This window comes from Nipponia nippon, unplaced genomic scaffold (assembly GCF_047370975.1).
Source record: "Nipponia nippon isolate SJK-2023a ecotype South Korea unplaced genomic scaffold, ASM4737097v1 scaffold_2, whole genome shotgun sequence".
In the NCBI taxonomy this organism is placed as follows: Eukaryota; Metazoa; Chordata; class Aves; order Pelecaniformes; family Threskiornithidae; genus Nipponia; species Nipponia nippon.
Window position 1 is genome coordinate 38,958,901 of NW_028262336.1, and position 12,228 is coordinate 38,971,128.

The following is a 12,228-nucleotide window of genomic DNA, read 5'->3' on the forward strand; positions in this document are numbered from 1 at the left end:
AGTTCTCAAACTCAGTAGGTTTGGCAGAGCGACTTCCAGTAGTACCAAAAAAAAGCCAAAATTTAGGGTTTTTAAGACATCATATTAAAAAACCAACAACAAACCCCCCCAAACCAACCAAACAAGAAAACCCCCACAAAACCTCAGGAGTTTCAACTTTCCACTTGAGACTGGGAAATGACAGTGGTAGAAAAGAAAGCCTTCTGGGGGTCTGAGAAGCTAGTGAGCTGATATACGGCTGCACTTCATACTGACACCTTTGATCAATGACTACTGGCATGTACACATTTCCAAGGCCACCACCTTAGAGAACTGAAATACTTGCTTTGAAATGCTTATCCTATTACAAAATAGAGCACAATGCTTGGAACAAACAGTGCTCCATCTGTTTTCTTGTGTTCTGTTTTCTCCTTCATCTGACAAATCACGAAGGAGATGAAATGATTAATTTGCCCACACCACCACAAAGAAACACCTTTCCTTCCAGTCTTACAGCAGAAGCAGCAACCAGTTTTAGCCCACTCCATTTATATATGAACCACTATGTTTCCCCAGTTAAAAGGGCTGCACACCAATAGGGGCATTGCACTTAGACTTGCTTCTCTCAAGGTAGAAATACTTCCAAAACCAGTGGCTAACTCTGCATGGATTTCCAAATAATAGTTTTATATAAAAGAAGCCTCAGTAGGTACTGAACATCCATCTCTGCAATGCACAATGTCTAAAATGCTTTTTAGCAAATCAAAGGGAAGAACAATGCAGCCTGGCCTTGGAGTACCTGGACAAAAAGCAGCAAAGGCTAGAAATCTTCCCTTTGTCATCCATTACACTCAGCAGCCTCGCCAACACCCAGTGCTGCGTACATCCACACTAAGCCTGTTTCTCAGAACCAGTGCTGTATAAAAGTTTAAAAGGGCAGCAGGAGAAGCGAGAGGAAGTGGCAACAACATACTAGAAAAGCATATGAACCTTTGCAGAACTGATACTTAGCTGAACTAACTGAATTTGAGTCATCTAAAAGAGCTGACTCTCAGCCTGCCTCCACACATTGTTCTCTTAACTTCGATTTTTACCTTTTTTCCTCAGAAAAGAACACGTGGACTCTATTAATACTCTGAGTCTCTACTTCGCCCAACAGTGACTTTTGAGATCCATACCTGAGATTTTCAGTTTTATTTATTTATTAGTAAATCAAGTAATTTCAAAAAATGAAGCGTCCCTCCTCCTCCTTATTCTGTAAGTACTGCAACAGAAAGGAAAAGGTCACTATCTCGCATTTGCCCCATGTTGCATGGACTCCTGTCCAGAGGCAGATGCCTACTTTCTCTCCCTGAGACACTTTCCAAACTTTCCCTCCTGCAGTCAGCTCTGGAGGCACAAAGCATACAGCTCCTTGCAGAGGAAGAAAGTTCAAGAGCCTTACTAAAGCCTTCCATTCACAGGGGGGGAATTCTGCCAAACTGGGCAAAATCTACAGAATCTGAAATTTAAAAACCACTGCTGTGTATTTTTGGACTTGTTATCTTTCTTACTCTTTTGCCTTGAAGCAACGGACACCATCTTTGTTTACAGAAGGCCACACTAGCAAGCAATTTTCTTCTTAACACACTTTACTTTGACTTATAATTAACTGTGCCACCTCCCAACGCTCATTCTTCTCCTGAGGTATCTAGAAAATCTTCACTGGGTACCGCAAAATATCTATACTATGAACCATATTTTTAAGAACAATAATGAAAAGGGTTACCTTATCCTTTTATCTTCAATTTTTTTCAGATACTCATCTCTCTTCAATACTCCCAATATTGTTTCCCTTTCATGTTCCAACAAAAAAGACAAATTGATGATCTCCAAGTGCTTCGTCATGATTCTTCAACAGCCACTCTTTCAATGACTGCTTTGCCCAATCAATTCTTCCAATGATTTATTTCCACAAGTCCAAAGGCACGTTTGTGTCAGAGTTAAGATCCGTACAGTCAAGAGGTATTTTGAAAAATGCTTCTTTAAGTTAACCAGGTATCAAGAATGTATTGCTTTGCCTTCCAGCTACACAAGAAATAAAGGTTTCTTCTTTGTTTCTTCCTCAAGAAAGCCAGTCATTTTCCTGGTCACTTAGTGCCCTTGTGTCCTGACCGACGCTCAACGGCACACTGCAGGCCTTCAGACTGCATTCACAAGCAGCTGCAGAATCACCTTCCTGGCATAACTGTAGTTCGGAGCCACAAAAAAGCTGGATATATTTATTTCAAAATACCTGAAAGTCAAAACAAAGGAGTGTAAGTGATTTTGACATTACCATCATGGTCTGATTTGAGAAAGGCTTAATCTAGTAGTGGTTTGAAAGCCACCAAAGAATGGCTTGCAAACTACCAGGTTATCTCAGGGGCTACTTAAACATCATGTTTTCTATGTTGTTGTTTATTTACTCACTAATGTTTGATTATTATGTTCCTCCAAGGGCTCTGCAATTATCTTCCTACTGCAATACATTTAAATGACTATATTCACCTTGTAATACTTCCATCCTAACAGTAATAAGCATGGGGGCGGGGGGGGAGGAATGATTCTATTCATTTCCCTGAGATTACTTTAAGGGAAAAGTAAAAATTAGCAAGTGGAATGGCTTCGGAGGACAGCACTAAAGGTAAGATTCACCTCAAAACAAGTATACACCTGCATCTCGGCAAGTCATCCATTACACTCACTTCACAGTCAATTTGGAGAAAGAGGAACTTTGAAGGAACGATTTATCCACTTACTGCAGACGTTGAATTTAGGATGACATGTTCCAGAAATGCCCATTCCCTTCCAGGAAATGCAGCAAGAACTTAGAGTGACTTATTAACATGTAGCCAGACAGAAGTAAGACAAATTTCACTTTTTTTTTTTCTTTCCTTTTTTTTGTCCTTTCTAAACAGAAAACAACTTCCAAACAAAACCAGAAGAGACACCCTACTCCATACTGGAGCTCTGAACTTGAACCGCTTTGGAAAGAGTCACCAAGAAGCTACCTGGAAAATATCTAAAACTTCTAGTTACCAGGTTGGAACATCCAGCCCTCAGAGTCTCATAAGTAAACAGAGTTTCACATCGAAACAAGGCATGACCTCCAAGACACTTTTGTTAAAAAAATTAAGCTATGTGAACAGATGCACATTGTACTTCGAAGCATACACACATTATATATAGTATACAAACCCATTTATACAGGAAAAAAAATGCATCCACATCATTATACATAAGTGCAAATACATATGTGTGCATACAGTTCAGCAGTCAGAGAATAAGCTAAGTTGCCTGGCTGGTCAAGGTGCTGCAAATTTCTGTTCGCAAGTTTTCTTTGCAGTGGTAACATAGGTGACACAGCCTTATTCTGACATGCTTTTTTTTTTTTTTTTTTTTAAACTGAGGGGAAAAAAGCCAAGTTTTATTGAAAAATGGAAAACCAAAAGGTTAAAGAGGAAGAATAAGCAATGCAATTAGAAATTTAGGACAACAAAAGTGTTAAAAATAATCTGATAGCACCATTTTGTCTTGATGATGCACTACAGGTAACTAGGGTTCTTGCAGAAAACCAGCGCAGTGGTACGACACGCAGGTCGTACATCTTACCTTGTAAGATGTATTCTGATATTGGGAATTCGGGGAAGAGAAAAAACACTTCAAAAGATTAACTTGACATCTGGCCATATTTTCTGGGCTTTTTTCTTTTAACTCTAAAGAAGTTCGTACTCCTATCAGAATACCTAAAAGCCAAAAAAATTCCCTTTGGCTAAGCATATTGCCTACCCTTGAATGTCCTGGAAGATTTTTCTCTCAATACAGTGAGGCACATATGAAATCCAAAATTACTAGGGTGACATGCTGTAATTGTGAGTCCAGTTACTTCATTTGCCACCTGGAGCACAGGGTCAAATACGTAGACTCCAGAGCAGGACTAAGCACTGGTAAGGGTGATGAGATCACAAACTGTCAAATTAGATGGACTTAAAATTTCAGGCAGTGCTACACTCTCCTGTGCCAGATGTAAATCAGCTGAAAGATCATTCCAACATGCACCACTGGCAGCAGAGGCAACACTTACAGATAGAAAGCTGGTCGGACCTAAATCCCACATGAATGGAGACCCTTCTGAGCCACAGATCAACAGGCAGTCACAGCAACCCCTGGCTATGCTCAGGAATAGGTGGAGAAGAGGTTGGATTTAGGGGCCAGCACTAGAGATCACGGTAGGAGGTTTGAAGGCATGCAGAGCAGAAGCACACAAGAGGTTAACGAAGGAGAGAATGGAAGAATTATACTTACTGCCCAGAGGCACAACCTGACATTGCAACTGATATCCGAGTTACGCCTTCCATGTCAGATGGGACTGGCTTAGAAACACTAGAGCAGACTCACTGGACAGTGATCTAGTCAACAAAATTCTGCTATCTCATGCCGCCAGCTGACCTTTTAGGTGAACTAGGTGAATCTTGAATAGAAATTATCACAGTCTTGTTTGTAAAGACAACAGAAACTACGTTAGAGTTCGCAATATAGAGAATAGTGCAGACTATTATGATGTTTACCAAATAGACAGGCCCAAATTACATTCATGTTACCCACATTAACAGCAAGATGTTTGTAGTAAAATCTATTCTTATAGAAAGACAATAATCAACTGAAGTTTTAATCCATTTATAATGGTTTTTGTTGCTTTCTTTCTATTTCTTACTGAACATAGCTGGGAATAGATCCTTCAGTCCCATTTATGACAAATCTTGTGGGTTTTAACTGTCTTTATCACATAACAGTGGGATTTGGCAACCATCAGAGAGTACAATTTTATCTGCTTATGTGTTCAACCAACTCTATGTAGGTTAAAATATCTTGTGAATTAGCAAAAATATTCTGAAGAGCTGGGATGGCAGCCTGTTTAATGATCTCATACTCAGTACTAGTAAGACATAAAACCCACCAATAACAGTCTTAAAAACCAGCATCCTCAAATCTCCCTTACTGCTTCGGTGGGGGAACGCAGTCTCCAGCACAACACTGAGCACATCGGCAATACAGCTTTTTTGTTCAGGGCTGCAGTAACATATCTGATGCTGAAATAGCCCAGTTTTTCTGTCCGCCTGCTATCCAACGTATGTGTACCACCTAGCTAACTGACAGTAAGATTTGGACCCACCTCAGCTTCCAGATTTTCTTCTGCACTATGGAAGTGCTACTCAAAAGTAGTACATTTCCTAACCAGACATTGCCTAGCTGCTGAAGCTTCAGCAAATATCTCAAGAGAAGCTCATATTTGTTCAGACAGGATTCCTTCTAAACACATTACCCTGATGACCTCTGCCTAGGTGACATTCTCTACCGTAAGCCAGCTGAAGTACCAGCAGCAGTTAACTTTGCGTAAGCAAAGTTTTCCCAATTCTTAGATAATGTTACTTTTGCAAGGCTATCTTTTAGGACTGAAGACAGTGCAGGTATCTTTACCCTACACAAAGCAGAGCTAGTCAAAAAATCCCTTGTCCCGGCATTCTACTGCAGTCCTGCCTGATCAGGCAAATCCTGTGTTGAAACGCTGCTAACACTGCCTTCATTCTGCCATGTGCTGGTACAAGAGGTACCAAAACATCACCTGTCTCACAGCAGGAGACCATCTGGTTTAGCTCCCGTACCTTTTGTGGTAAGTGGTGGGCATTTCTGTTACACACGTAGCTGTTAAACAAAAACAAGGGTGATAGCAAAACCAGCAGGAACACTTGCTCTATAGAAAAAAAGACTAATCAGTAATGAGATACTGTTTTTAACAAACTACCACTTAAGACTTCCCTGCTTTAGACAACACATGATTAGAGACCTAGGCCTGTATTTCACATTAAGATTTAACAGGAAAACTTGCTCTTCTCCTTTCCTGTGCTACTTTTTTGCGCTCTCTCTAAACAGTCCAGAATAAATTAGCTGACAAAGGCTGAATTACGAACCAACCAAGGGTTTAAAAACAAAACCAGCCAGCCAGCTTTTAGAAAGTGACAATGCTTCTTTTAACAGACTTCTGATGTTTTATTAAGCAGCCCTGTGGCTTGTTAGGAAACATAGTTGTTTCCATCCTAAAGTGAGTGAAGATTTCACATAACAGAGCATTTGAGGAGCGCTAAAATGCTGATTAGGACACATGGAAAAATGCAAAGCCCCCTAAAAGGATGGGCTTAGTTCTAATCTACATTTAATATGTAGATAGAGCATTAATTTCTTAAGTCAGAGTAAAGCAGTGATCTAATATTGGACTTGCAAAGGAGGTAATAACAGAGGAGGAATGAGTGAAGTGACAAAATCACAAGACAGCATCTAAGTGAGCCTCTCGAGTATGTGGTTGTTCTCCTTTGCCTCATGGAAAGGGGTACAAGAACTGCTCATTGGGCCTATCCACGTGCTTTCCCCACTTCTCCTATCCCTGGGGAAAGGAATTTCTAGAATAGAGTCTTCCTCTCTGAAGCTATTGTTGAGGGAAGATAACATTAGAAATAACAGACTCTTAGTAGCACGACAGCAAAATTAGACACAATTGAACAACAAGATGCAGTTTATCCTGCACTATACCTGCATCCACTGTACACAGGTACCAGGTCTGTCTAGAGAGCATTTGCTCAGCCTCTCAAGGCAAAAGAATTACTTAAAGCTTGTTTAAAAAAAAAAAAAAAAGGAGAAAAAGCATTACCATGGGGAAGAACATGCCATTTATTTTTGCTAACTGCTAGCACAGCTGCTTGTGACAATTAGAAATACAGCACCCCTGAAACTGAATCTTCATAAGGGATGTCAGTTAAGAGCTACAAAAGCACTGCATCCACTGCAATCAGCTACATTTGTAGTTCCGCAGGTGCAGCAACCGCTACTGTCACTGCCGTGTGCATCCTCCCGAACCCAGCAAATCAACAGCTTCATCTGCATTCCAAAACGCTTTCCCCTCACCTCTCCCCTGTCTCCTTGGGAAGGAGGAGAAGCACCCTGCTCCCAAGAGACGGAGGCAGAGCTGAAAGGAAGTGAGATGAAGGGAGAGGAATTATCCTCTTTTCTTCAATGGCGCTATTATCAAATTGCTTGATGCAAGAAATTACTCCCACTGCAAAGCCATTATGTTTACTTAGCCAGAGGCCAGTACATGGAACAATTTAGTGACTCAGCAACAGAGGCAGCATTTTCCACGTGCACTGACTGCAGTGGTATGGGAACCATGGCATCACCTCACGTTGCTTGAGTGACAGAGGCTTCACCTACTTCTGGTGGGAAATTCTTTGCCAGCAGACACATGCAGTCTGCACTACACATATTTACTAGCACAGGTGTACCTGGGACAGGCACAAACAGTATTTCCATACTGGCAAAGAAATTCCTACCAACAGTAGCTGAACCCAGCATGGCATGGTGGACTGTAATTGACTTTTGTCACATGAGAAGCTAGGATATATCATCTCTTGAAAAGGCACCAACCACTGCCCAAACCAAAGATGCATGAGGTACAATGGCCAAGTTGGAAACTCAACAGGAGCAGGATTGATGGCACTGCTGCCTCTTACACACGCTTCAGGAGGCCACAGTTCCCACCTCCCAACTCAGTGCTGGCACTACATATCACAGCGTGCTGAATCTGGACCCAACGCACCCAGCTTTGACGCTCAAACGGGAAGAGGCACGTTTCATATACATGCTGCTTAAAACACATAAATCCTGTGTATCCTGAGTTCAGTCACATAGGGGTCTGAAATAAAATTCAAAACTAAGACGGCATCACTAGGTAGCCACTAAAACACGGTCCATTTCCACAGTTATCTTTTATCTCTTCTGATGCCCACAGCTGTATGCAAGCCTATGATGGGGGCAGGAAGGGAAGGACTGCCAACATTATGTCTAATAAAATGGCAGAAAGACATAAAGAGGTTCTTGTCATACCAAGAACCTTTAACAAATGTAAAGCTTACCATGTTGAGAGCATAATAGCCAACTTGTCTCTTTTCCTGTTTTAACATGCTGCTTGCAGAATGCCATATACAGGAGCAAGAAAAACCAGCTTCACCTCTCAACGATGTGTTTGCAGAGTGCAATGCCCAGGTAAGCAAACTAAGTGCCAGCAGGTACTGAAGCACCAGAAAACGTTTGTTGCACAAAACCAATCAATTTGCAAGGTAAGGAAGAGCAACTCAAGACGCTGAAATCAAGTGGCAAGAAAAGAAAACCAAACCAAATTTGTTGAATGGGCTCTCAGTTAATGGCACAAATTAGACTGAGTGAGAGCTCTAGTCAATATTACAAAGCAAATAGTAAGCAGATTCTTTAACTAAGAACAAATTTCAAAGATCTTCAGATATAAGAACTGTAAGAATTTATGAACTGGCAAGTGGTATGTTACATTAAAGAAAGGGTCACGTACGAGTGGCAGCAACACTGAAGAGACATTAGAAGCACAGAATACCATCATACAACTTTATCTCAGTGCACTGGAATGAATACAAGCTGAGAGGAAAGCTGCAACTCTGATTCTTTAAGTCTACCTCTCTAAGTCATGCAGTATAAGTGTGTTTGACTTCGTAGTAATAGGAAAAAACTCAGATTCATTAATCAAATGAAAACAATGGATTCAGAAGCAGTTCATTTTTTAGGTCAGGCACAATTCCAGCTTTCTGGTAATGTCTTGACAAAGCTGTCATATACCTACAGGGCTGCAGATCTCTCTCCGACTACAGACAATGCCTTTGAACTATATCTAGTTTCTAGCACTACTGTAATAACATTTCAAAGCCAAAATCATAAACATTTAAAGACTAAAGCAATAAAGTTAAAGCTCATTAAGTCTATGAAGTATTCCACCTTACTGTGTAAGACAGTAGTAGATTAACATGCCTGATCATACAAGTAATAGCTAAGACTAAGCTCAGCACTGCCAGTCTGAGCATTCATTAAACCATGCTTCTACTACAGGGTCTCTCTCTGCTTGTTTTTCAGCCCTTATAAAAATCTTCAAGTAACATGAAAAGGTGTTTTTAAAAAAAATTAAAATGACATTTTCCATTTACTTGCTGTAGAATTTTAGGCTCACACAGCTGCCCAAACAGTTAGATTACACACTGCATGCAACAGGGAACACCACTGCCCAGTGAAAGCTCCCTACAGAGCCCAGCAGCTTGGCTGCTACCTCAACAACCTCGTGCTATTTTTCAAGTGCGCTACGCCGGGAGGAAGGCAGCGTGCATGCAGGCAGAGGAGCAAGTGCAGAACACACCAGAGGTATAGAGTACACCAGACGGCGTTCACTTGTGAACACAAGCCCACGCTCCCCAGAGGTCCTACAAAACAATGAAATGAGAGAATTTAATCCCTTAGGCAATGTTTTGGAATAAACGAATCTCTAATAATCTTCTCTATATTACACAGCTTTAGCTAGTATACTTACAAGCAGGAAGCAAGGAGTGGGAAGAATGACACAACAGGGTGGCAACCTTTTTCTTTTGTTTTGCTCATCGTTGAGTAAACATGGTTCTCTTGCCTGGTTGAGCATTTAACCAGAAAAAATGATACCTCCCAGGGTAAGAATGGAAATAAAATTTAATGTGTTAGCTTGCAAAATTAAAGAAGCCAAACAGATCCAAACCAAAGAATGAAGGAAGTAAGAATATTTTTGCTATTGTTAAGCAAAAAACATCTGTGCAGTGTTAAATCATCCATGAAAATATGACTTAGGCCTTGAGTCATCTTAATCTTATCGCTTAGTCACAGCGTGTATGAAGGCAGTATTCATTCAGTACTGAACTTTACCTTAATATGTTTAAGTTATTCCCTGTGTCTCTATACTTTCTGTGACGAAATGGAAAAAAAAGCAGTGAACTGAGGTCTAGAATAGAACAGATTAATACACAGTTGTAAACCAAGTTCTAATATGCACCTTACATACGTTTTGTTTGATAGCTGGACAAACTGTAAATTTAACCAAGACTCACAGTTATGAAATTTAACTAAGACAAGTTGAAGAAAGTTTATCAACTGTTTACTTTTGAACATTTGTAGCACCCTTTCCTCACATTAAAACAGGCGTAGCATTTGGGAGCAAGAAATCGCTTCTTGATTGAGCTCCCTTAGAAACAGAAAGCAAGTACAATGCGAGCAAGTTTCCGAACCCTTCTTTCTAACCACTAGCGTTTCTTACAACTATCAACACAGTGAGTTCAGGAGAAGTTAAATTAATATGTATTATGTTATGACATGATTGCAGTTGACAGCAGGATGCACAGGACAGGAATGAACTAGCATACCCAGGACCCCTGAAAGCCACTATCATCTCTGTTACTGATCAGCAGCTGCTGCTCCGTGATCTAGTCACAACCTACCTCCATCCTCCTTAAATGCCCTGTCTCCTGTTCACTGGGACTTAAGGCTGCTCTGGGCAGCAACCATCACGTGTAACTGCGGGCAAGAGGCCTGGGGCAGTGGTCTGTACTGCAGCACTACTACAGGAAGCTTCACCTGGCATGAAGTAGGAAATATATAGTAAAACAAGAGGATTATTTTCATTACTTAACAGTATGTTCTCACCCAAAAAAAAAAAAAAAAGTATGTTTCTTTTAGCTGCAGCAAGTGATCAACTGAATTATCAGTAGGTTTGCTTGATTTCCCCCCCCCCCCAACAGAAGTTTCTCATCAGAAAACACCAGCAGGTGTGTTCCACAGAAATGGATGAGGATTTTTACAAACAAGTTTCTATTGAAATTTTTGAAGTCTTTAAGTTCAAATGTTTTCACTAATTTGCTGAATTAAGAGTACTCCAAAGAAGGTGCCTTCAGTTTATCAGACATTTCATTTTGCAGAAAAACTGATGACTATCAATCTGAAATTTAGTCCCCTTGATAAAATTCTGTCATTGACTTTGTTTTCTTCATGAATGAAGAAAAATGAAATTATCTCTGAGCTTTGCAAGAGGGCTGCAGGAAGATTGCTGAGGAACTGCAGCCAGGCTGCAGAGTCAGAGAAGAGGGAACTAGCATTTAGAAGAGCAGCCATTTGGAAAAGCATCCACCAAGCCAGTGAAACCCCCTCTGGGTTTGGGGAGAAGGGAACCTGGACCTTGCGTGCGAGTGCTTTGAATGAGGAAATGTGTGTGTGGGCATGTAGAAGGTGAGAAATCCAGTCATCCATTACTTCAGCCTGTTAGATGCTAAGTGCTCATTTGCCTTTCTGCAACAACAGTATGATGTAGTAACACTCATCATCCACTACGCATCATAATAAATTTCTATTTGATTTAGCAAAGCAACTGGATTCAGGTTATAATGAAAAGAAATAAGTTTGTTTTCATGTACACCAAAGGAATATAATCATACGTTATATGACTTATCTCTATAGAGGTGCGAAAAATCTTTAGGAGATTCACCTGCGCAAGGCGGGGGATGGGGGTGGACATTGGACTAGATGATCTTTAAAGGCCCCTTCCAACTCAAACCATCCTATGATTCTATTCCATGATCTCTCTTATTTATTCTCATATACTCATCCCAGCCCCACTCTATAAGCAACAGAGAGAAATAGGCATTTCTAGGGCATGACTCACCTCATCTGCATGAGAAGATTTTAAAAAGGTCAGAGGAATCCTTGTCTAGTAGCATCCTTTTCTCTCCACTGACTGTGAAGGGGATGCAGCATGACTACCTCAAATGCAGGCATACAAAACACATGAGCAAATGCATCCTGCTTCTCATTTGCAGTATAAAATGAGCTGTTCACAAGGACACTTGTCCAGAAACCTACCAGACGATATAAACAGCTTAATCAGAAAGTGGGATGAGCTTGGAGTGTTGTCTTGTTTTGTTTTTCATTAAATACAATGCTACAGTGTTTTTCTCTACAAACAGCAAATAAAGCTAACAGGTCACTTAAATCCTGCCACGAAATGCATCAGTGTGTTGTCCCAGTGTGTCTACCTCCAAGTGAGCATGGTGGGAAGTCTGCATTTGTAAGCACAGCAGTTTCCAAAATTCTTGTGGAAGGCAGGAAAAAAACCCACAAAAATCTAGTTAGAAAATATCATCTCACTTTCACAGGTTACACTGCTGTCTGAAAACTGGCTTGTGCATCAGCTATCAGAATCCTGAGGATCACTTTCAGCGGGGCAGAGGAGATAACGGAATACATGGAGGCTTCCCTCTGCTTCCCAGGGTGAGATTTGTAACATAAATGTCTATCCAAGTAGATAGCTCG

General features: G+C 40.7%; 1 protein-coding gene across 5 annotated transcripts in view; it reads right to left on the reverse strand.

The window, feature by feature from the left end:
* The window catches only part of SYTL5 (synaptotagmin like 5), a 100,438-nt gene that overhangs the window by 69,122 nt on the left and 19,088 nt on the right, over nt 1-12,228 (reverse strand). For all 5 annotated transcript variants that reach the window (XM_087758702.1, XM_087758701.1, XM_087758704.1 and 2 more), the window contains exon 2: nt 1,748-2,254. In XM_087758702.1, the coding sequence (XP_087614828.1) occupies nt 1,748-1,866 (119 nt within the window). In that variant the 5' untranslated portion in view covers nt 1,867-2,254. The remainder of the gene's footprint in view (nt 1-1,747; nt 2,255-12,228) is intronic.